Here is a 25,882-nt window from a genome sequence, read left to right on the forward strand (position 1 = left end):
GTTTGCATTGATGATCAGGATAAACAAGGTCAGTTTCCAGAAAACGCTGACATGATTTGCTATCTTCAAAGTTATCACAAATACAGCTAATTAGTAGGGATGATGGGTTTATCCTGCAGGGATAGAAAGAGCTACGGTGATCAGAACTGATTTTCTATTCTCCTCACTACGGAACAAACCTGTGTCTTCAGTGAAAAAATGGGAAATGTCGTCTAGGGACATAAAAGAGAAGACATCGGGCAATCAGCATCAGTGGTCTGCACAAACGAGTACCTGAATCTCTGCAAGAACGCTTCCTTGAGACGTTAAGGCATGACTCATTTGTTGCAGAATAAACCAGGAGAGGTGGAGAAAATTAGACCTTTATTTAACGATAATGGTTACAGTAAGACAGCACACACTCGAGTGAAAAGCTGCTCCAGGCCACAAAGCGTCAAAGCTTGTGACAAGATGTGTAGTCATGGAGATATTCCTCAAATGAACTGTGGTTAGTCTAATGAGAAACGAGTAACTTAACAGACGTCAAAGGTGGTTTGATCACAAACAAACTACGAACAAAAATGGCAGCATCAAGTTAGGCGGCGCGTTGTCTAGCAATTAGTGTAAAATAAAGCACAAACATTTGAAGTCAATAAATAACGAGCCGTAAATATCAAAACAGATTTTTCATCTTTCTATGGCGTTCTCTTTGATCGTGCTTGTGATTACTTTAAAATGTGGATCTCTGAGTAGACAGACATAGAGATGAATACATCAAAATCAATGCTGACATGGGCCCGGCCTACTGATGAAAAAAAATATCTTTTTCATGACATCAACCGGGAGACATGACAGATTGTTAGAATTACTAAAAGAAAAAACAAAGATGAAGCACTTACTGTTGTAAGTGTGGCCTGATGGATACAACACACAGATGAGCAAATGGATAAAAAAAAATAGATGATTAAAAAGATAAACACAAGTTATGAGCAGATGATCAGCATGCAAACAACAGAGAGTCATGAAAATGGGATCATTTATGAGTCAGCAGGCATTTTTAATGTGAAGCCAACAGGGAGGGGCAGTCTAGCCTTCCAAAAGGAGGCATTCTAAACCAAAAGGGGGCGCTAAAGACTAAACTATGGGCTTGCTATTGACTTGTTTTTTAATGAGCAAATGACTGTATAACAATAATGAGAATAGAAACTACATGTTTTCAGATTTAAAAATCCTTTTTTAAAAAACAAATTTAAATCAAATTTAAATCAACCAAACAGTAGATAGTAGTTCCTGTTCTCATGTTAACTCCTGGACAGAAAGAAAAGACAGACTCAGAAAGAAAAGACACCGTTGGAGGCTTTAGTAACACTGAACAAACAAACTCAAAGCTGACAGGTGGGTTGCTGACAACATCTCTGTCTATGGATCAGTGATGGGCAAACACTAACTCTGAAATATCGAAGGAGGGACCTCACACACAGTGTTTGTGGAGACAGGTCAGGGTGATGAAACTCTACAGTGTGCTGTCAAGCGTGCAGCGTGTGCCACTTACGGACAGGCTCCGTCTTGAAGAACTCAGCGGGGCTGCTTTCACCTTCGCCCTTGCCGTTGATGGCTGACATCTTCACCTGGTAGCTGGTCTCTGGCTTCAGGCCTGTGATAGTCACCTCGCCAATGGAGCCTGTAACAACATCATATCAGAGGCAGTGCCAAACCTAATGGGAACACCTTGATAGTTTTGATTACGCAGCCCCAAGTTCAAACAATACAAGCTTAATTAATCCAATCACGAGTAAACAGCCATTAGTTTGATTCTGGATTCATTCTGACAACGTTTAACAACAGATCAATCTATTTAGAGGTGGTCTAAATCCAGAGCTCTACAGAAACACAAATCACAGACAGCTCTTTCAAAGACGTCCTTATGCAGCATCAACCTCTATGGATGGATTATTTTTTGGAATGAACTTGACTTTTCTCACTTTAAAATAATGCTCCTACCATATCTGCCTTCACGACATTATAGCTCTATTGTTTGCCATCATTTGTTTTAGCTCCATCTCTGTGTAGCAGAGGTACATAATAAGGAACTTAAATTCATAGTATTTGCACAAGCAACGACAAATGGCAAATATGTGGATTCAAAAAATGAATCCACAGCTGTGCATTAAACAAAAATAGTCATCGTGACAACAAAAACTCTCCTCCTCAACTCTTCATAACAAGTCATGAAGAAAATTTTAAGTCATTTGTTTGTTTGTTTTTTCTGCTTCAGAAATCTACCGGTAATTATCCCGACACAACACTTGATTGTTTTTTGGGGTTTTTTTTTTTGCTTGCTTTGTGTGCTCACCATCTTGGACCTCAAAGACCTTCTGTAGCCAGCTGCCTCTGCCCTGAGTCCTCCACTCCACTTTGTATTGCAGGACAGGAACGCCCCCAGTGGATTCAGGATCCTCTAACTGGATCTGTGCTGTGGTGGAGAAGGGTCTCACCTCAAGGATGGATGGAGCTGACGGCACATCTGGTACAGGGAGGAAACACAGGTAACAACTAAAGCTTTAAGATTGCAGCACTCTGGCACTGTCAGACTGCATTGTTCTTTTACACTAACAGACTTACAGACACTCCTAATGGTTCCCAAATGCATCTTAAAGTAATTCAGATTTGTAAGGCATCTGTGGTTTATGACATAAGAGCTGTTAATCTGAAACTGAATGCTGCAGACTCCTCACGTCTTTTCAGGAAGAAAAAAATAAAGAGCAAATTGAATGTCGACCTTAAATGCTGATTGAGAAAACCACATAATATATTGAGCTGCTTTTTTTTTTTTTTGATAAACCTCAGAGGTGGAAAAAGAAAGATTTTAGATGCATTTAAAAACTTTTAAGTCAGCCAAGCACAACCTATTTGTTTGATGTTTATTTCAAAAATCCTGCACTTTTAAAGGTCAGATATCATACTCCATTTTAACAAGTTGAAATAAGTCTCAGAGCTCCCCAAAACATGCCTGTGAAGTTTCTTGCCAAAAATCCACTCTGATCCTGTTTTAGATCATGCCTAGAAACCCCTCTACTTCAGCCCTTCTAAGGAAAGGCTGTGTCCGTGCCTGTAGCTTTAAATGAAAGTGAGCTGTGTTTGACCACGCTCTGGGGCTTCGCTCACTTGAGTTTTTTGGCACCATGCACAATTCTTTCCGGTGAGAAGGCGGATTCAGAGTGCAGAACAAACAGAACTGTGGGAGTGTTACCCATTTGCGGGAGGTGTTACAACCCTTTGTGATGTCACAAAGGGAAAATCCCCAAACTGCCTGTTTTGAGCACATATTTTCTGTGAAGTGAAGCAAGCAACTGATGGAGCGAATGGATTTCTCTCTTAATTAGTAAGGTCTGTAGACAGTCTAAAGATACATTAATTGGTGTCAGAAAAACATGGTACAGTGCATTTTGCATCACATTTAAACTTTAAACAGCTTTTGTGTCTGTTCTCAACTCCTCATGATAGATTTGGAGGAAGTATCTGTCCCGTATAATACCCCAAAATTCCTCATTTCATTTTAATGATCAAAAGAACCAAAATAATTGTTGACAACCCACTACACTCTTATTTACAGAAAATACCAAGACACAATTTCAACCACAGTGGCTTGAGTTGTCTAAACATGACTAAGTATTATATCTGTAAAATATTTCATTTGAAAATGCATGATCTGCTTTTCGGGAATGATTTGGTGTTTCAATTTCTCTCCTTAAAGATGCACTATGTGGATTTGGAAGTGAAATTTAAGAATTGAAACAACTCATGCTATATTTTGAACTACTGGGATTTTCTTTATTTAAAGGGTAAAATTGCTCCCTGGAACACAGTTTGGAGACAAAAAGCTATCAGGAGAGCTACAGTGTCACTCTTCTGGACCATAACTTCTTGTGTAGCATTTTATTGTCAGTGTTCCAGGGACCACATTTTCCTCAGAGGACAGTTTGTGTAAAGACTTATGGACATACCATAGAATCCGTACACTTCTTTAACTGTCAAATTTCTCTACCAAAACTCCATAGTGCCCCTTTAAGATTGTGGCATCAGTTATCTCTGCGCTCTCTGTCCCATGTGTCTAATGTGCTGGCGAGCATACAGCTTATGGTATAAGCTGCAGAATGAAATGTAAGGAAAATGTAGCTTTGATCAATTTTCTTTCATTCCATAATCCACACTGAAAGCTTTGAAGTGCACGATAAAGTATGCTGTTTTACATTTCTTTCAACACTGCACTGAGCCTTCGTACGTTCTAAACAACCAGAGGGAAGGAACATTAAATTATCTGATGTTACAACAAGAACTGCTCTGTGTAATCTCACATTGTGGTCGATGTTTTGGTCTAATGTGTTTTGAAAATTGGTGAAAAATGTGTTCCCGAAGCCTGGAGCCCTTCGCGGTCCTTGCAATTCAATTTGTTTGCTACAGTGAAATTTATCGTAGTGATTTTTCTGTTTGTTATAACTACACATATCTGTGCTTTAAGTACCGCGGGAGACATCTTCCTGTTACAAGTTTTGTATGCGCTAAGGAATCAAGAAATCAATTTAAATGCTACAAATCACACAGAATGCTAACTGACCGGCCTGAATGAGGAGGAACTCCTTGGATTCTGTGCCCATCTCGTTTGAAGCAGTGCAGTTGTAGGTTCCAAAGTCATTTTCAGATTCAGGGGTTATCTGGAGGAGGACACAAAAAGCAAATATATGAAGGGCAGTTTACCAAAACAGATGAATAAACGTATGTGTCCAACACTGAAGGTGACCTTTGTGTTTGTCCATTCGAGAGGACTATTTTTATTTGTTGCTGTGAGCTTTCCTGCTCCTGAATAATTCATCAGATTTTTTTTTTCCTCTCTTCCCACAATGGAGCTGAAAGAAAACCCTTCACTGCAGGTCTCTGCTCATAAAACGTTGATGACAGAGTGGTTACACTGTATGTGTACACATGGAGCACTGTGTATACTATGTTGTAGATGCTGACATGACGCGTGTTTACCTGAAGGTAGCTCGATGATGGCGTTCTAAAGATCTTAATGTTTGTGGTGTTGGAGTTGGGGAGCTGCAGTCCATCTCGTAGCCACACTATAGAAACGTCACTGGGGTGAGCTTTGACCTCGCAGCTGATGTTGACAGCATTCCTTTCCCAGGTATACACTGCTACAGCACCATGAATCTTAGGGGAATCTGTTGAGGGAAAAAAAAAAAAACTGATTTCATGCCAAAGCATTTCGGATCTTGGGAGTTAAAATAAAAGGCTGTGTTAGCAAAAGTTCGTTTAAGAGCTTTTCATAATAAAGACTTGCTTATTTTGTTCGGTTGAAGAAGACGCTGTTGAAATTTCACTGTAACTACTTTATGCAGGTTGAAACACAGACATGAAAAGTGAAGGAGATACTTACAGCGGACCTCCAGGTATGCTGTCTGTTCATCCTCTCCGATGGCGCTGCGTGCTGTGCACACGTACTGACCGGCGTCCGTGTACTTGACGTACTTCAGAGTGAGGGAGGACACACGTGCGTCACTCCTCACCACCACATTTCCGTCCTGACTCTAAACAGGAGCAAGAAGAGTGTGGTTAAAGAACAAAAACAACTGTTCAGCCATATTGCTCATTTGCATATGTTCAGCTCATTTCTGCAGAAAGGACGTGTAACCTGAAGAAAAGAAAAGCTTAAGAAAGCCTGCATTTAATGAGCAGAACAGACATGACTCAAAGGAAAGAGCCACACACTGCAGGGTAATGCCTTGAAACATAGGGACACAGTTGACAGTACAGGGGAGCTTATCAATAATAGATGACAGAACGCACTAGAAACCATCTCGAGCTTTTCACACGGAGGGCTTAGCAACTCGTGAAACACGCTGAAGCATGACGGCAGACATCAGAGCATTACCTTACATGCCACGTTTGCATTTTCATACTGAAGAAGACACTGAGGGCTTAGTGTTGTATTTCTTTTTTTTTTGGGGGGGGGGGGGTAGGTGTTAAAGGACAGAGAGTTAATCTCTGGCGGTGATATATGGTTCAAGTAGAAGCAAAGTTCTCAAACTTCAGATGAAATAACAACAGACAGCTGGCTAATGAGATGTGGAAGTGACCTTCCTGCATGTAGTGAAACCTGGTTTCATTAAACTCGATATGCAGAGCTACAAGATCTGACCGCGACTTCCTGACCTTCAGGGTCAACAACCCTGTGTTGTTTTTCGTTGCTGCTGTTACAGTTTCAGACATACCAAATATCTCATTTTAAAATGTATTTTTGTTTTGTCTTGTTCCTTTAACAAGGTGCAGCAGGAATGAGTACCTTAGCCTCTCCATTGGCCGCTTTAATGGCATTGGTCCAAGCTGCAGGCGAAACAATGGCACGGATGCTTTTACACATATTGAATTAGGGCCCAGTCTGAGCGGCCATGTAAGAGAAACCCTTGTTAGTTTGTATTCAAATTCAATAGACAAAGCATGTCTGGGGCATTCATTATGCATAGCGGGTTGCAGGAGCAGGGAGACACTTACATAACACAGTACCCTTTTATTCTGACCCCTGTGCAGAAAGCATTCTCCCTCGACCCCCCCTGTGGTGCTGCTCCTGACTCCTGCATCTGTGCCACATTATGTACAAGCATGTTAGTCAGTAGGCTTCAATGTTGACTCTCTTTTAATGTCATTCTAACAACTGGTTCCCTTTTATGAAGCCCGTAATTTATGTATGCAAGAGGAAATGCCTGTATGCAGTCATTCATGTTTTATCACTATTGATTTTCAGTATGATTTGCACGAGGATCGATCGTCTGTTTGAAGCGTTTTTTAAGATTCGTTGACTTCGCCGCCTTTAAGAAATAGAAACAAAGCCCACTTTACGTGTCTGTGAAAACCTGATACGGAACACAGATGAGGGATGAACATAAAGACTTTCAGACATAAGCTTCTCTAATAAATCAAAGCAAACTGACAGCAGGGCTCTGCAGCCGCTTCTGCAGCTTTAGCAGCAGAAGGGAGAGACACTGCTCGAACGCCGGAGCATAAAATTGAGAATACACTGAGGACATGTTCAACTTACGTCTCACCAAATGTAAACTGGACCAGCATACAAATGTACCTAACCATCCCTGCCTTGTCAAATAAACACCAGGCAGCCGAGGTATTTGCAAAGAAAAAAAACCCCTCTCAGCATGCTCAAACTGCTGGGTGCTCACACGCCCTCCCCTGTGCAGTGTGGTTTATAATGGGATGTCTCGCAATAGAGGCACGCTGATCAATTCAGAGTGCAGGTAGACTTGGAAGCAAAAACATTATGTCAGAAAGTAAAACGTGTCTGATACATTAATGTAATCTAATGCACTCACTTCTGGAAACCTGGGCTGTGTTGCACACGTGCTGCTGAGACGCATCTTGTGAGACAGTGCACCACTAAAATACAGTTCATACTAAGTAGCATGGCTTTATTCAGATTTAAAGAACTGCATGTTCTTGTTTCTTCCTGTGGATAATCTTTATCCCTCAGAGACATTAAGCAGCTTTTGATTTGGCTTTTCAGGGTCATTGTTTTGGAGCTGATTACCGATATAAATGTTCAAAATGACACATTTGACCTCACTTCCTGGGTAAGAGAGAAAAGTAAGCATCGACTAAAAGCATTGCTACTGGGTTAAATGCAGGATCCACCATATGTAACACACACACACACACACGCACACGCACACGCACACACACACACACACACACACACACACTGTCACCAGTGTTAGCATGTACTGGAAGAGAACTACCAAAGTGAGCAGTGCACAATCATTATTCTTAGAGTTTGTCAGATGGAAATGGTATTATTAAAATGCATGTCAGGTTGCCGATATTTGGAGACCATTTTCGAAAACGACTACGGAGTGGAGTCAAAGGAAAAGGCCACTCTGCATGCTGTGAAGAGCTCCCTGCAATTTAAAAAAAAAAAAAAAAAGGCAGGGCTATTTGTGGAACAAAACGGTCTAAAAATACATATTCATTTCCTGTCAAATGGTACGTAAGTAGAAATCTCAATGGCAACCCTGATGTGTGATCTCGCTCCTGAAATGGTGATGGGCTGATAGTTGTGACATACTTGGTAAAAGCCCCACATTTCTGTTCTGTACTGCAGTAAAGTGCACTCACCAGTAACTAAGAGGTATACTGTCGGTTTCAGATATTCTCTCACATATCTATGACACATTAGCAACAATGCACAAAGGTGTAGGAAAGCTTCTGCGGGAAGCTCTCCATTCGACTTTGTTCACGACAGTCAGCTTACGTTCTGTGCTGCTGTACAAACACAGTGTTCTTATTTTGCATATATTTTCAATGATCTTAAGTCGACCTATCTGAACTGTAGATAACTCTTTTCTCATGTCAAAAATACACTTTGATGTAATAGACAAGAACTGGCAGCGGATTAAGTGAGATGTAGGAGGGAGGACAGAGAGATCTGAGAAAAGTTTTACCAAGAAAATCGATTTTCTTTTTCTTGGACAGAAAACAAACCCGACATGCATCAGAATGAGAATCAAATCTATAAATGATTAACAAAAAAAGTCATTGTATGAAATCATATTTCAGCAGGCAGATGTCTTCAGTTGATGTCTTTATCGGCTTGGTGAAAGGTCAAACTGCAGGTTGAGTTTATATGGAAACCAAACAGGGAAAACAGTTCGAAGACAAAGACGGATAGAGCTGCAATGACAGGCCTGTTTCAGCTTTGGCATCTTTCTCAGGGTTTGGACTTTCTCCTGACCCTTAATTGATCAAGAAATTTGATCTGCATCCATCCAGAATCAAATTAGACCCCACTGACATGAAAGATGGATTGGTGTAGGAGAAAGTCATGCATTTAAAATACCTTGTGCTGCTCTGGCCGAGTCCATGATGCCTGTAGAGGACAGAGACACAAAACAGCAAACAAAAAGGCAAAGCAAAGCTTAGAAAGTAATCCTTATCCAGGCAAAGCTGGGATGCTGCACATTGCATGCAAGTATTAAAGGACTAGTTTATTTCCAACACATCCACAGTCCCTGAGCTGAATCTGTGATTTAGCTTTCAGTCTGCAGGAACAAAATTGCTCTGGATTTCTCACCTGGGGGAGCCTATTATGTGACAAAGAGGGCTTTCTTTTAAAGGTGTTTTTTTTTTTTTTTTTTTTTGGGGGGGGGGGGGGTATTTTTACTTTTTTAAATCTTTCAAACCTGAAACATCGAACGGTAAATGAAGCGAAGCAATTATCGTCTTAACAGCCGTTTCTGAGGCTTAAAGCAGTAGCAGGAATATCAAGCTAATAAGAGTGAATATGCTCGAGTTGAGTTGTCATAGTTTTTGTTGTTGGTCAACTCATGAACAGTGAGTGTATCAATAAGCAATGAGGGATTTACAAAGGCTTCTTTGAAGCTGCTCTCCCTGGAGCCCGCGTGAGACCTGGAAATAAATCCTTGTCTTCCAGTGACTTGAGGTGTTAACTGAAATTATTTTGCAAGTCTGATGTTGTGCGCTGAGTATAAACAGTCTTGTCTTACAGTCTCAAATGGCTGTCTCTCTACTGTTACACTCTGATTACATTACAATCCTAAAGCGGCCAAAATGTTCACTTTCGTTTCCATCTTTCGGACGCAGATATGACGACGCCTCCTCGTGTCAGAGCGTGTTTATGTATATCTAAAATATCTTCACTGACGGTCTAAAGGCTCGGCCATTTTTAAAGAAGATTCCCTTCTGCATGATAAGACTAGATGCACTTTAAATTCACTGACAGCCCTAGATATTATTCAAATCATGGAGTGAACAGATTCCTCGACTGAGGCGTCACGGTTCACTTTTCATTTCTTATTAAGGATGTTACAGTTTAAATAACTGCACGTACTGTTTATTTATAGAGCATAGTATGAGATCATATTGATGTACACTAGTCTAGAGTTGAAGAATCCATATGAATGTAACATTTGATCATTTTATTAAGGGTTCCTGGGGAAATAGTTTCACAGATATCAAGCACACTGAGTGATTATTACAATCAGGTCAGACATTTCTCCCATCCAACCCCATACAGAATTATTTTGAGTCATGACAGATAAAATCAAAAGTCTGGAAAACAAAACCTTTGAATTGAACTCGACAACATGCCGTGTCGAGTTGAATCACGACTTCACAAGACAAACGGCTTTGTGGAAAGCATGCTCTATGGGTCTCGTGATGGAGGAGGAGAGAACGTGTTAAGCGTGAGAATGAGGATGGAAAGACGCACGTGGCGAGAAAATGTTGAAGCGTACCAAGCGAAAATGATAAACAGCTATTTCATCAGGTGCGTCAGCGAGTAATTGGCTGGAATAATTGTATGGCAAAACAGTGAATCAAACCATCAACTACGGCACATCGAAAATCACTTATTTTTATTATCTTCACATAATCAAGCAGTGTGTGCTGTTGGAATTCAAGTGCTTTCTATCGCTGGAGAAGCCGCCCTCACAATTTACCATGGAAATAAGAAAAATGAGGAAGGCCTGAAAGAGGAGTCGATGGGAGACTTATTGGACAAAACGTATGCAAAGCTCCCTGCCTGGGTGTGATTCACTTAGTTCTTAAGAGCTGCGTATGTCCTCTACTGCCACAGCACCACACAGTGCACCTTACATCATTACAAACAGCAGTTGGCTGCATATCGCCGCCGTGTTGCGAGAGAACGGTCGCCCAATTAAAACAAGCAGGCTAATAGTCTGGAACATCAGCACCTCATCCACGCTCGTCTGAGGCACTGCCTCTGCAGTGAGCGAGCTGACAAGTACTGCTGTCATGTCCCTGACAGGTGTTTGTTTTAGACAAAAGCTCAATGAACAACAGCAGATGCGAGCATGCACAACGGAAGACACCGAAAAACACAATCACTCCTCGGAGCAAATGTGGAGAACAATATGGTGACGGTTCCTTTGGGACTTATCTTTCTTTTTTCTTTTTTTTTGTTCCCCCTCTCCACTGTTATTCCCTTCTCCATAGAGAATTCTATTTGTTCTTCTGGCAGGAATTTCAACGTCAGCGTGAAGAGGACAACGCAAAAAGAGGAACGACATACTGACATAAAAACACAAAAAAACCTAAATGTACAAAAGCCTTTAATCACGCCTGACTGAATCTGATGATTATGCATTCTGTCATCGTCCTGTGTCATTAACTGCTGAGTATCAAAACGCTGCCAGTACATCACAGAGAAAAACGGACACACATTTTTTATTTTTTTTTTGCAAAGAAACCCTTACATCACCCCACCACTGAGCTCGCAGGCCTGTTGTTATAAATGAGTAGCCTTTTGTGCTGGGACAAAACAATGCTCTCTCTGCATTGGCACGCAGCGCTAAAAGCATTCCTCTGTCTCGGATGCTCTGCCCAAACAGCTGCCACACAACATTAATTACACATTTCTTTTACATTCAAAAATAATCATACATGTCTTTGGTCTTTCATTTCTAATTAGCGATCGTGATGTGTGACAGAGAAGGACTTCGATGCAGACGTCTCTGAGCTTTTTATTTTTGACACAATAAGACGACAGACTTGAATGTGTTTTAAAGTTCTGTTATTAAGTCCTCAGTAAAAAAATAAAAAGAAAGGAAATTATAGCTTAAAAAAGTCTGCGCAACAGGCAGGATGTTTAATATGTATTCAAAGAAGCAAAACATTCATTATGTAGATAATGTACAAAGCATGGATAAATACTTCATTTACATTTTCAGTTATTAAACAGACTCACTTATCTGAAGCGACTCGCAGCAAATGCATTCAAAAGACTGAAACGACCGAATGCTGCACGGAAAGTTGATGAAAGTTTGGAAATAAACACACAAACACTTAACTCTAACTGCGGTATAAACAAAAGCCAAAATGAGGCCCAGATAAGAACCAATTAGAATTTTCAAACAACTCTCAGCAGGCACACACCTCCACGAATCACGGCTTTCCTGTCCTATGAAACGCTAATCTCCGTCATCCTCGCGGTTAGCAGACGATGCTTTTGTCTGCAAACACTGACGGTTTTGTGTAGCAGGTTATTCAAACCGAATTAGTCTCTTCCCTTGTTAACCTGTGAAAGCTAAGGCCTAAGCAAACAAGAGAAGCCTGACGTGATTTATGCCTCAGCCTATTCAAAACGTAGTACGTGTTCTCTAATCCGGATCTTTTCTCAAACATTCAAGTGTAATTCAATATCTGAAGCTGCACGGTCTGTCTCCTCTACCTGCTGCAGAAGCAGAAGCTGGTATGCCTGTGAGCTTATATAATCCCTGCACTTAATGTAACAGAGAAGTTTCAAACTGTACTTGATGTTATCTTAAAGGTGGCCTGTGGAGTGTTGGACTGCTTTAAGCATTATCACATACAGAGTTTTAAGGAGGGGGATTCAGGGCTATTGCTGTTGCCACGTTGATGTTGTTCGTTTATTTTGTGGAACAGAGGCGAGGCCCATAAAAGTTCGATTCAGTAGATGGCTACTTAGAAGTCAGTGTTTCACCCACACACATGTGTATGTGTGTTTTTCTACCTTTTTATTGCCTTAAAAAAAAAGTTTCCATCTGGTGATCACAGACGGCATCAGCGAAGCCTGTGTGAGGAGATTACCCATGACCCCTGAGGTCGGCGGGAATCAGTGACACACGTTAGGGGAGAGACTGAAATGTGCTTTTCTTATTGTTCAGAAGTTTTTTTGTTGGAGTTGGCTTTCATGTCTCAGTTCAGGAGTGGAAGCAGTGGTGGAACAAAAGGATTCAGTCACCTCATCACAAGGTTATAACAGTTTAGTGTTTTTCATTTTGTTGTGAGTTTAATTTGAAATAACTTCTGTTTGTCAGTTTAGTTTTTATTTTATAGTATATATATTTTATTATTTTAGGGTATTCCCTGTTTAGACACAAGCTTCAGCTTTATGTAACTAGTCTATGTCGATATGAATCTAAGTAGGATATTAGTTGGCTTTTTTATGCTCTCGTAAGACTGGCATAAAATATGAAAATTTTAAACATAATCCACAATGTGATTAATTTCTGTGACACATGGTCACGCAGTGAAGACGCTAAAGGAGAGAGAGAGAGAGAGAGAGAGAGAGAGAGAGAGAGAGAGAGAGAGAGAGAGTGAGAGAGAGTGAGAGAGAGAGAGAGAGAGAGAGAGAGAGAGAGAGAGAGAGATAGAGAGAGTGAGAGAGAGAGACAGCTGCACCAAAAATAAAATGCATTAATGTGTTTTGTAACAGACGCTGTGTACTGCAAAAAATGCATTCTAATAGACTTCAAAGCGAATCCCTCATTTTCTCTTTCTCTGGTCTGTTGAAGACTGTACAGACCGATCGATCAGCTCTGGGGGGATCAATTCATCCCCCCCATTAGGCTGCCACAACATTCGTCACAGGAGCGTAAATATCGCACCTTGAAACAGCAGTCTGGCAAGTCTGTGTCAAAGACTCAAACTATGGACATTCTCTCTATAATTTTATTTCATTTTAGTTGGTAAAACTTTTATTATTATTTTATTACTTTTTGTTAACAATAATAACCTTGGTAACTACTTGCAGTCTGGTCATCTGGTACGGACCAGTGACAATCCTACTGACGGCTTGTGTAAATCAATGTTTGAGGAACACTGAACAAGGCCACTGTTCAGACACAGTGAGCACATATTTCCATATCTGCACACTTCTTGGAGGGTTTGTGAGTTTCATAAGCCCAAAAAAAGTTATTTCAAAGGCCACAACTTCCTATACGGAGCTGAGCGTTTAAGTTTAGTGCCTGGAATTAACAAAGAGGACACCAAGAGGGATCCACAGCGACTTTGAGATTGAATATTGTCTAAACAGGTTAAATACTGTATATCAAATTTACACATGGTACAGTTCAAACATCAATAATGTTTGTTATTCTACTTTTTTTTGACCAGGCTCTAAATGTCTTTTTTTCTGCTTCAGTTGTGCATCTTTACATGCCTCAATGGAGACAGACATTTTTGTGCAAGCCTCAAGTGGCCATTCCATGAACTGCGTTGTTACTGTATTAGTTATTTCCTATTAGCTTCCAGAGGCTTTTACTCTTTTTTAACATGTAGGCTGCACCGTTATTGTCCTGCACACTCCTTCCAAAGATTTCACACTGTTCCACTGATGTACAGGAGGTGGTAATTCATCCCTAACTGCAGGGAAAAGGAGGTGTTATGGTGAGTAATGCTGAACGTAAACAGAAACATTCTTTGTTTACATAAGAATACTCCACAGGGCACCTTTAAATACATCCGAAACAGATGTTTCCTTTTATAGGTTTGATCTCGCTTTCCAGCTTTGAAGAACCAAAATAACACAAACATCAACAAATGCTCTGTGGTGCTCAGTTTCTGAGGCGCTGATTTTTCAAGTTGGAACTCTGATAAATCTGGGGGCCCGTTTCAGAAAGAAGGTTTTGTTGAATCAGTTAACCCTGAAATGAAGGAAACTGGGTTTTCCGTTTCAGCAGGGGAGGTCACTCAAACCCGAGAGAGAGGGGTAACTCCGGCCTGTTCCAGAGGGAGAGGAACTGTAGCTCCGAGTCAGTTACCATGGTAACCGAGTCTGGAAATTGCTCCATTAATGTTGTCTTTTTTTCTTCATCGTGTACATTCTGAACAGTGAACCTACTCAGAGCCGATTGAACAAACTCAAATCAGCTGATCTGGAACTGAAAACTCAAAGTTTCCCACCTGAGGGGAAATCAAGTCAGAGTTAGACCGGTTTGTTGAGCCGTCTTTCCGAAACGGGAGCGTGGACTGAGAAGTGACGCGTGGCAAGATGTTGTAATTCACAAAAACAAATGTGAAACTCCCACTCGTCGTCTTACACTTCAGCTCCGCTGAACACTTGTTTAAGAGAATAACGTTAAACAGAACTCAAATGTGCCTGTTTTTTCATCGGGCAGTATCAACAACTAAAAGACGTTTTTTTGGGTTGCTTTTTTTTTTTACGCCAATATTTTCCAACACTTTTTTTTTACACCGCCACTGCAGATATCAATATCAGCACATCATTTCTCCACCTAACAAAAAGACTATCACTTCTCCCTTGTGTTGTGACTCAAATATTATTCACACTCTTTATCTAAATACACTGCTTAGTTTGCACTGAAAAACCCAGAGGGAACAAATGTGAAAACTACCGTACTATAGCTTCATTAACATGTCCACATGCTATATCTGTATGATGTGGGGACTTATGGATCCTTATCCTCAATGATATCATTACACCAAATGAACCAGTCAGCACGATATGAAGCACACTTGTATAAAGTAGAGTATTAGAAATCAACTCCATCTTTTAGGATTGTCAGGTTCTGTGTGTGAAAAAAAAAAGTCTCTGTACTGAATGCTCTGAATTATTCAGACAAGAAATAAAAGTGTCTGACCGACCACAGAAGAGAAAATATCCCGCTAATGAGTCCCATCTGTGCGTCAACACCACACATCCGAAACCGCAGAAATGCACATCTGTACGATCTGCACCAAACTCTCACATCGATACAGCGATGAGAAAAGTCCTACATATGGCAGGAATTATAACAGTATTATTTATAAATCACCAAGTCCGCCCCAAGCGAATGTTGTTTCAATGTGCACACCCGTCCTGGATGAAATTCAGCTGTATGATGATTACAGAAAGCATGATACACAGATGGACAAACACAACGAGACAAACAATTAGCAGCCTTATTCTTGCACATTCATTGTGGACGTCATTCCCCCGACTAATAACCAGAACTATCAAGGAATATCTAAACGATCTGAATCTACTGTTTGGACTCTGCGGTCCTGTGGTGAGGCTGCTAATCATTTCTTTGAAGACAGCTGTGAAGAGATGCCATAGATCACAAAGCATACTGCACACTAAGGTGTAAAATACACTGCCACCAGCACGTCTGTGCGTCACATGACATGTGCTATGGGGACATGTCATGGTGCTGCACGTCTACAGGACTACGCAGAGTTAAAAGGTGGTGTGGGTAATGCACATTTAGGCTGCTTTTTCTTGGATGTAACAAAATGAATCCTGTGTGCATTTTTTTCCCCTCACTTTCTTAACAGCACACACCTGCAGAGTGTGTCTTCACACAGAGTACAGCTGAGTGACTGGGCGATGTCTTTTTAGAGCTCGAATGGTGAGACTGTGGGATGTAGAGCTGCAGAGTGTTAACTCTAGCCCCCTGATGAGTCTCTGCTCATCCACTATGACAGCTCCAAGACCACCGAAGAAGAAAGGCTGGCAGGGACAGAAGAGGAAGTTGTGGAGCTGCAGCTGGGAGTTACAGTATGTTCTGCAGAGGGGGGGGGGGGACATCTACACGAGATAAAAGAATGGATAGGTCTAATGAGAGTGAGCGGCGCATTCATGTGTGCCCCGCCACTGTTGGTTTAATAAGGAACGAAATCGTCCTGTTGTGACGTGCATCATGTGGTGGTAGCATGTTTTACACTTAAGGTGATGCTCTACTCAAAACCCTTTTTTTTTGAATATCAAACACTCAGCCCTGCAGGTTTTGACAGGTGGCTTTAAAAATCCTAATTTTTCCATTTTCAAAAAGCACCGTGGCTTTCATATGCTTGAAATGATGTCCCCTACAATGGGTTCCAATTTTCAAGGTTAGAAAAAAAAAAAAAAAAAAAAGTCCATTAAAGCTCTCCTTGAAGCCAATCCACCCCTCCACTCGCCACCTCTCTGATCAGTATGTTCCAAACCATCTTATTCTCTTCTTCTTCTTTTTTTTTTTTTTAGTCTGCTGGGGTTGAGTGTTTCTGTGATTTTCAAAAAGATAGATTTTAAGTGGAGCACTTTTTACCATCTATTTTAAAGTGACACTGACAAAAAAAAAAAGGTTAGACAATCTACGGCGCTATGGAGATGACAGACGAGAGTGAGCTGGGCTTGAATCCAGGCAACCTCATGCTGTGATGGAAAGTTTTTGAAATGATCAGGCAACAGCGACACAGAAATGGTGTTTCTCTTTATTACGTTGCTAACCAAGTCATTCATCTGATCTCATGAGATAAGCTCCAGACACTTTCTGTCACAAGATCAGTGAAGTTTTCAGGCTAGGATTTTAGTTGGTTTGTTTTTGTTTTTTTTGTTGTTGTTTTTTTGCGAGGCATGCAGCAGTCGAATCAATTTCATAAACTCTGGTGAAATCATTCCTTGGGTTTTTTTTTTCAGGAAACAGCTGGGAAATTTCCAATGAAAAGGGATTATTTGATTTCAGAGGGTTTCTCTTTTTGTGAAATCTAGGGGCATACTTTGCAACATTACTTCAGTACATTTCTGTGCCACGCGTGTTTCATACCTGATAGATCCTGTTTAGGTGTGCCTGTAGGAAGAAAATGTAGTGCATGTAATGGACCGGTTCCAGAATTCCTCCAAGAGCTACATAATCTCTTTGAAGCATTTTCCCCCCTCATTACATCCAAACTGTAGCAAGACACCAAGACCTAGAGGAGCTGGACCATGTGGGTTTACGATGTACGAGAATACCACACAGGTATTCATTGTTTTGGATGGTTCGCATGTGGATTATCCAAAAACAAACTCTAACAAATGGTAGCAGAATATCTACTGATAATTATAATTAATATAGCATGTTATTCAAAGATGTTTTCAATCACCAGCATGAGCAGCATAATGATAACGGTGATTGAAAAGGCTAAACAAACGCTTGATGGCTCAAGCGCTCGTTCTAGCACGTAGCGTTACAATAAGAATCGCACAAGTTCTATCATTGCCTCAAATTGCCTGCTTATAATGGGGATGTTATAATTGGGTTTCTGACGTGGATATTTTTTGACATCTGGGAAAACTCAAATCTGAGAGCGCTCCACATTACAGGCAGGAGTTTGGCTGAGCTAATTACATCGAGCCCACTGGGCCGTCGTGTAGGAGCTGCTAATTTAAGGGGGAAATAATCAGTGGCAGATAAACCTTGTTCAGAGTGTCTTGGCAATGAAACAGCAAAAGTCCCACACCTGCACATGATCAATATTCCTCTTGAATTGGGCTAGAGGTATTCAACTCCTGTGCTTGAGACACCGGCGTGCTGCAGGTCTGTGTTCCTCCCCAGTGGTTACGAGTCAGGGTGACCCAATTCTACAGACCACACGTCCAAATTCTAAAGTGCATTTGAAGAACGTAATGGCAGAAAGGGCGAACTTTTTGATTTTGTGTATGCATGGACCGTCGCATGTTGCATTCAATGATTCAAGTCTATCGAAATGAAAATAAATGCATTCATGGATCTATTTCTATATTAACCCTTCATATGCTGCCAGCAGGGACGATCATCGGGCCTTTCTCTCTCTTTTATGTCCAGTGTGTATGAGGATAGGATTTATGTAGCAACAGCGGCACTTTTCAATAGTCGTGGTTTATTACCTACAGGATGAAACACCCCTGAAGGGCACCTGCCCACGAGAACTCAAGCTCTAGATATTTGGGTTTTATTGTTTACCTGATCTCCTTCAGTGAAGACCTGATCCCTGTAGCTCCAGTTAATGGCGGGAGTTGGATCTCCTGATGCCTCACACGTCAGAGTTACCTGCTCCTCCATCTCTGAAGTGCTCTGGTTTACGATGTACGTGATCTTAGGTTTGACTGTAGACACAAACGCACATCATCATCAGCAGCAGCAGTGCACTAACACAACATGACCAGGTGGTTTAAGGCAGCACAAGAACAATAAATATGAGAGCAACCCTGCAGATTTAGGATGAGCTCAAAGGGGAAAGGGAGGAGGATCAGTCGCTTGACAGTTGAGGGGGATTTTTTTGTTTTGGATGGCAGCTAAATTGTATTGAAGCTTTTCCAGTCCCAGCAGCAGCAAAGTTGTGATAACCATGTGCGTAATCATTTACGTAGCCGTTATCTCAAAGAAGCCGGCGTTCTCTTGTGTTTATAGTCAAGGAAACTGTCGCATAACGGCACACCTGAGCTCACCTGAGCTCACCTGAAAGCCCAAAGCGGAGTGGAAAGTGTGACACCAGCTGAGGAAAGTAAAACTGAGGTACTGAGGCAAGAGCGGAGCAACACTCTGGACGTTTTCCATGATGCACCCCATGAAGAGTGAACGCTCGGATGGAAACAATGTGTTTGCTTAATGCAAGTGTTTTCACTGCTGCAGCGTTAGCACCTCAGCTAACACTGTGAATATGATTGATCATTTTTGGCAAAAAGAAAACACTGGCAACTTTGCATTAGAATGATTTTATCTCAACCAATAATTGCTAAATAAAGAAACGGCTGGCGTGTCATTTAGTTGAGTGTAAATAATGTGTAAACAGGTGACCAATTGTATTTACAGCCAGGGGTGGCACAAACTGATCAGTGATCAGCAGGATAAGAATCAGAGCTGATCTTTTTTTCCCCCACACAACCTATTAGCTCCTGTATGTTGAGGTGGATCTATTTCTTATCAGTCAAATATTGCAGCACTTTGCTGTGTGACAGGATTGGATTGATAAGGCCAGGGCCAGCATGAATAAATGAACACAGGTAAGCTGGCGATGTGTTTCAGCAGCTGAAGTGAGCAGAGCTGCTTTGAGGGGGCTGACACCTTTGAAAAGCGTCTGCTGCTGAACTGATTCTTTAAACTTCAGTATTTTGCTCACGCAGTGGAGAAAGAAATCCTGCATGAAACCTTTTTCTCTAGCTCGAGCTTCGCGTCTTTCAAAAAGATACAGGCTCCTCTCCCACACGGGTTTGAAGAGGCGGAGGAGCAGCTGGAGAAACATCCTGTCACATAATCGCGTACCAATCAGAATCTGCAACATTTAAATGTGCATGGAATGACAGGTGGGATGTCAGTGGCAGTACTGTTAATCAAACAGATCAGATGTCACCCTCACAATTCTGGTGAAGGTGCATTAGGCTCTTGATGAATGATAACCGAAAGCCCCGTTCAGAGAGGGTTTACATTACAGAGGAGCTGGGGGAATTACATTTTCACGGTGCTTCTCAGTAATTTAACTTATTGCTCTGCACGGCACTTTAACCATCAGGAAATTAGCCGCCTCCCAGGGGAGCGTGGGAGAGTTGAAGATAGAGACGCGTGGCCAAGACTCTTCATGAAGGGAATTTGAGAAAAAAAATCCTGGTCCCACTCTATCAGAGGATATCATTATCACCGTTATAGGGATACACTTTATTAGTTTGCTGAGAGATTATAGAAGAATTCACTTTTTATTCAGTTTCTCTCATTATGAAGCTATAAAGCAAAGATTGCTTCCTGGAATCAAAAAAAGTGTAGGTGTGAGGGGCTCTTTGGATAGGGATGTTAGCGGCCATGTTTATGTCGTATTTAAACAATTCCAAGCCAAAAAGAAATGTTGCCGTTTAAAAGAGAGTGAAGCTCAAAGTGAGATTAATCCAGGCGAAGTCAAAAACGTTCAACCTTCCATCAAGAAATGAAATAAAAGGAGTCCAAATGCTTCACCTTTTAGGAGTGTGACGAGCTCTCGTCAGAGTCTGCAGCTGAAGTGGAAAACTACCGAAGAAAATGCATCGCCACTTTTAAACCGTTTGTGTCCCAGCTCGTCGAATTAACGTCTCGATTTGGTCTTTGAAGTTTACTTGAAATCATAATTTCACCTCGTTCTTGTGCACCCAACGTTGTGTCATTAGGGTTGGGGTTAAAAGATGGCATATGCAAGATGCAGTATAGGCACGAAATGTTCACAACCTTCAGTCAAATCAGAGAGATTAAGAATGAAATGATGGCCAGCAGCTGTGGGTTTGCTGCATGTCATCCCCGCCTCTCTCCTCCTCATATTTCATGTCTTACAGCTGTCCTATAAAAACGGAAAAAAGACCCCAAAAAAAAAACACTTTAAAGGTATAAAGACTCCACACTGACGAAGATTAAGAGACCAGAGATTTGTGATTGGATAAAAAAAGAAGGAAGTAAACAGTGAGCCTTAAAAGCTGCCTTGAGCAATTTAAATGAAATCTCTTTCCCACTGAGCTCTTTCAAGCTAAACCCTAGTTGGTTGTTTTTTTTCAGAATGAATGACCTGCGCCAGCAAACAAACATCGTACATTTAATTGACTTAACTACATGAGACTGAAATGACGGCCATTTAGTGACAAAACAAAGGAAAACATCCTCGTGGGCCAAAGCAGAACAAACAAAAAGAGAAAAAACATGGAGCATATCTGAGCTAAGCTCATCCCACTTGTCCTGTTCTCGAAATCCTTTCGGCTTCAGCATTACATGAAACAACCACCACCCACTGAAACAACACCTAGTCTTATATCTGTTAGAAAAACTGACACATAACCATTATATTGTTCCTCAAGCACCCACATAATCGTATATATACATTCCCACACACTTGGAATAATGTATATTGTCACTGTGTTTCATGTATGTACACTAAATGTTTTCCCTTACCGAACACTCGGAGACTGAGCTCCTGCTCAGTCTCTCCGGCCTTGTTCTTGGCGATGCAGGTATACTCTCCTTCATCCAACTTGGCGACGTCCATTATTGTCATTTCGGAGCCATCTTCATTAAAGCTGTACTTTTCTCCTGCCTCGAGAACTCCTTCACTCCTGTGGGAAGCATGAGCATGTGGAACATAATGTCTTTAAATCAAGTGTAAACATATTTTCAGTCTTCACTGCTTGAAAAGCTCCTCTTTAAAAACGAGGGGTCCCTCGGTCTATTGGTAGTTTTGAGATTCATGACTGGCAAATTGAAAAAGATCAAGCGGTAAAGGAAATGTGTAGTGATGACAAATCGAGCTGATGGATGATCATCTATGAGTAGAAAATGTGTCCCAAATTGAGCGTTTTTCTTTTTCTTCTCAAAGACTTTTAAGCCATTATCCAATCAAAACAATAATAGTACATGTATTTTCATTTTCTACGGTTGATTTTTTTTTTTTTTTATCAACATAGCCAGACACTGAAAGCCTATAATTTTCCTCGGCCTCTGACCAAATAATATAACTGCTCTTTAGTTTTAAAACAGCTTTCAACAAGTCAAAGCTGAACTCACACGAAGAAAAAAATATCCAAAGGCCATCAGAATACGAGGGAAAAAGTAGCTCCTGGGCTAACACCCCCCCCCTCCAATGTAGGCTCTCCTCAGCTAACTGCTGTCTTGGAAACCAGATGAACAGGAACAGTTTAACAAAGACAGAGCCTATCAATGGCTGTATTCAGCTGCACAGTATAAAGCGTCTATTGATGACACTCTAGTCTTCAGGTTTCACTGTTTACATGCACCTTTTGATACCCTGTGATTAAGTATCCTGTTGCAATGAATAAACCAGTTTGAAGAGCATCAATAATACGTTGACTTGTCGGCCAGTAGACTGGTTCATGTGGCCAAAACCAATCCAAATGTGCGTGAGAGAGACTGGGTCCATATGTGTTCACATACGGTGTGTTAACAATTAAGTTGTCCCCTTTATTTGAAAGCATGACTTTTAATGGCAAGTCTAAGTCATATTTATCAGTTTTTAAAACAAATGAAAGCAGCTTATATCAGAAGTGTAAATATCACAAATCTGGCTGTACGGGTTTCTTGAGTTTAATCTCACTTTCTCTTAGTCTGTCTGAATTACAGAAACAAAACATAGTACACACAAGTTTAATAAGCTAGAGAGAATGTCAGGCTTGACTCTGACATCTCATGCAAGAGGAAATCGATTATTTGCAATGAGGCAATTCAAAAACAACTTTAAATGCAACCAATGGGGAATAACCACAAAGGGAAAATATTTCCTTAATCAACATTTTCAATATTTTATTTTACAAGTACAATCCATCATCTCCTATTAGCCATCTCTCTTTAGTCTGTTGCTGCCAGTTTTTACTTGTGTGTTAAATACATTTTAACAACCATTAGAACTATATTTGCTGTGCTACCAACATCCAGCACTCCCTTTCCATCTCCATTACAGCCTGACTGTGGTCTAGTAACGCCCTGCTGAAATAAGACGTAATATTTGACAAAATTTACAGTTTAGTTGGCGACCGAATAACATTTCGACTTTTTTTTTTTTTTTTTTTTTTTAAATAGTCCCCACGAGGATTGTTTTTTTGAATCATTAGGATAATTTGGATGTGAAAAGTGTTTGACCCTGCAGATGCTTGAAGAGTGTTACCTTGTCCAAGTCACCATGGGTTCAGGATAGCCATCAACAGCACAGGTTAACATGGCAGGCTGCCCGACCTCTGCTGTGGCGTTCACCTCTGACTGCCATACCCTGATTGTGGGGAGCACTGAGACGTGAGAGAGGAATAATCAAATAAATAGAGGAATGCATTCGTAGATAGAGATCAGACATAGCCACATAAATAGATAGTGGGAGGGAAAACAGGCAGAGGCAGTGACAAATTCAGAACACTTATTTTAGGCACACTCATTTGGTAAGCTCAGAAGTTGCAGGAAACAGACTTCATTAGCACGGAACATCTTTGATACGCGGTTGCTCCGGGCAACAGTTTCCACTCTGATGCTGAGCCGGGTCCCCTTTTAAAGATCCACAGCATATTTAAGCGTCATGGGGACACCTGCCATATGAGAACATGCACTCAGGAACAAAAAGGAAGAGGAAACACTGCGAGGGAGAGCGCCGCTAACCATTCACGACGACCTTGATGACCCGCAGATCAATCTCGCCGCGGGCCATGAGGCGTCCCTCGCAGGTATACGAGCCCTCATCGGTCTTCTTTATGCCGCGGATCTGAAGGTGATTGTTGCTCAGTACTTTGAAGCGAACTGAAAAGGAAGCAGAAGACAAATAAACAGTTGTCAGGTGTGATATGTATTTTGGTGGAAATGAGGCAGAAGTCACTCACTCTCTGGGAGGATTTGATGATAAACAGCTGCAGTGACATTAGGAAGGATTCATACTGATCAGATGAAGCTCCATAAGTAAAGAAAACGGTCAACCTTGGCAAAACCTTCCTGAGATGTATCTGTCTGACAACTTACCACATTTTAACTTCAATGCTAAAGTCAAGAAACTTCACATATGCATTTTTTTTTGTCAAGTTCAATTATCATAGTAATATGTACTATTTGCGTCTGTGTAGAGAGACACTACACTCCACTGAACGTAAGAGCATTTCCACTCTATCAAACTCATATCTCTGAACATGCCCCAACACTCCCCTCACCAGCTCCCAAAAAAAAAAGAAAAAAAGAAACATGGCCAAAGCCCACAAGAGCCCCCTCAGTCTGAGATGAAATGTGAACAGAATAAATTTAATCATGTAGTTATTTTAAAGACTATTACAACCCACGCACGAGCCTGTGTTATTATTTTCCCCACTCTGAGCAATACCAGCAGAACCATACACAATGTGATATTGCTCAGTGTCGCGGGGGGTGAAGGGGGGTGAAGAGCAGAGATTCGATTGTATTTTCAAATTCAAAACCAAATTAATTTTCCCATCCAAAGCACAGGAAACACCCTGGAGGAGGAAGGCAACAAAAAGCAGTGGATGAGCACTTTCAAGTCGCTCGCGCTGGTCAATCTGAGCACTTCAGCTTCTCTCAGGAGTGTTACATTGCAGTGGAGAGGTCCTTTTGCAACCCAGTTACAATAAATCAGTCACAGTTTTGGCTTTAATTTGGCTGTAATTTGTTTAAGAGAACAATTGATGTTGACTTTTATGAGTGATTATTCAGCAAAGTGTATTACTACTTACAGCTCGTACCTGTCTGATTTCTACACTCAGAAGTGCATCTTTCAAAATGTGAAAGGAATTCAACAACAACTAGACATTAAGTGATGACAGCTTCTGGATTATTTGGATTCGTTCTCATTAGAAGGATTCACATGGATTTAATGCAAACCACACTGCAAACTTGATCACGCAAACAGAATGATAAACATTGTTTAAGTCATCTATATTCATCGAGTACTGTGTTGTCAAGACAACTCGTGAATAGTAGGAATGTGCTGTGTTAAAACAGATGACGAGAGCTTACAATCAAATCAAGTGAGATCTCAAATTGATCCCCATGCTGTTCAGAGAACGCTCACCGTCTTTTTCCATCTGTATTTTCGCTCCCTTGTATTTCCAGAGGACAGTTGGTGGAGGCGAACTGGTGACATCACAGACAATGTTGGCGTTGTCTCCTTCGGTAAACTCTTGGGGTGAAGGGGCGCTCGTGAAGGTGATTTTTTCTGGAACGAAACAAGTGAATCACTTTTTAGTCAACAGTAGAAAAGAAAGAGTGGCGTCTGAGCTCCAGCTCTTCACCTTGATCGTTTGAAGGAACACATCTGCTGCCCATATAAACACTTAAAATATGACACTATATCCCTGTGACTCTGAAGTTGAAAAACTCGAACAGTGCTTGACAATTTCCCAATAATCTGACTTCTCTATATTCGATACATCCAATCCTGAACTCTTTACAACCAGCCAGCTGTTTCATAGTGGTTGATTCAGCTTCCAGGAAAGTTCTTATTTACAGTCGCTTCTCAACCTCGCACTTTGGTTACTAGCATGTTCTTTTCAGAGAAGACTCAAGGCCAAATTTAAAGACTGGCGTCACACTTTTTAGACACTTTTAGACAACATATGAAGATGAGGGGAACAAGTGATTCAATAAGAGCTGCTTTTGAATGCAGGTGACGTTGCATTGTTTATCTGTAATCTGCCGTTCCTCTTCGTCCTGTAGATGGCAGAAGTTGTCATGTGTCTAACTTCTCTGGGTAATGTTCCAAAGCTTCATTACGTTCTTAACATTTACTGAGCCAAGACAAATGCTCATCTTCAGAAACTTCAAAGCAACAAATGAAATTGCAATCTTGTTTTTTTTTTCCATATGCGAGATTTACATGGTTGACCAGCTCTCAT

General features: G+C 41.1%; 1 protein-coding gene across 8 annotated transcripts in view; it reads right to left on the reverse strand.

Moving 5' to 3' along the window:
• The window catches only part of ncam1b (neural cell adhesion molecule 1b), a 69,109-nt gene that overhangs the window by 12,186 nt on the left and 31,041 nt on the right, over nucleotides 1–25,882 (reverse strand). For 3 of the 8 annotated variants that reach the window (XM_079353486.1, XM_079353492.1, XM_079353491.1), the window contains exons 4-16: nucleotides 25,060–25,203; nucleotides 23,649–23,786; nucleotides 23,170–23,287; nucleotides 21,447–21,607; nucleotides 18,510–18,652; nucleotides 17,352–17,375; nucleotides 8,879–8,908; nucleotides 5,414–5,564; nucleotides 5,011–5,198; nucleotides 4,595–4,691; nucleotides 2,333–2,503; nucleotides 1,532–1,660; nucleotides 180–212 (exon numbers count right to left, since the gene is read on the reverse strand). In XM_079353486.1, the coding sequence (XP_079209612.1) occupies nucleotides 180–212; nucleotides 1,532–1,660; nucleotides 2,333–2,503; nucleotides 4,595–4,691; nucleotides 5,011–5,198; nucleotides 5,414–5,564; nucleotides 8,879–8,908; nucleotides 17,352–17,375; nucleotides 18,510–18,652; nucleotides 21,447–21,607; nucleotides 23,170–23,287; nucleotides 23,649–23,786; nucleotides 25,060–25,203 (1,527 nt within the window). The remainder of the gene's footprint in view (nucleotides 1–179; nucleotides 213–1,531; nucleotides 1,661–2,332; nucleotides 2,504–4,594; nucleotides 4,692–5,010; nucleotides 5,199–5,413; nucleotides 5,565–8,878; nucleotides 8,909–17,351; nucleotides 17,376–18,509; nucleotides 18,653–21,446; nucleotides 21,608–23,169; nucleotides 23,288–23,648; nucleotides 23,787–25,059; nucleotides 25,204–25,882) is intronic. The other 5 variants (XM_079353487.1, XM_079353488.1, XM_079353489.1 and 2 more) reach the window with 5 other exon arrangements.

The sequence above is a fragment of the Symphodus melops genome (genome assembly GCF_947650265.1).
Source record: "Symphodus melops genome assembly, chromosome: 10".
Classification (NCBI taxonomy): Eukaryota; Metazoa; Chordata; class Actinopteri; order Labriformes; family Labridae; genus Symphodus; species Symphodus melops.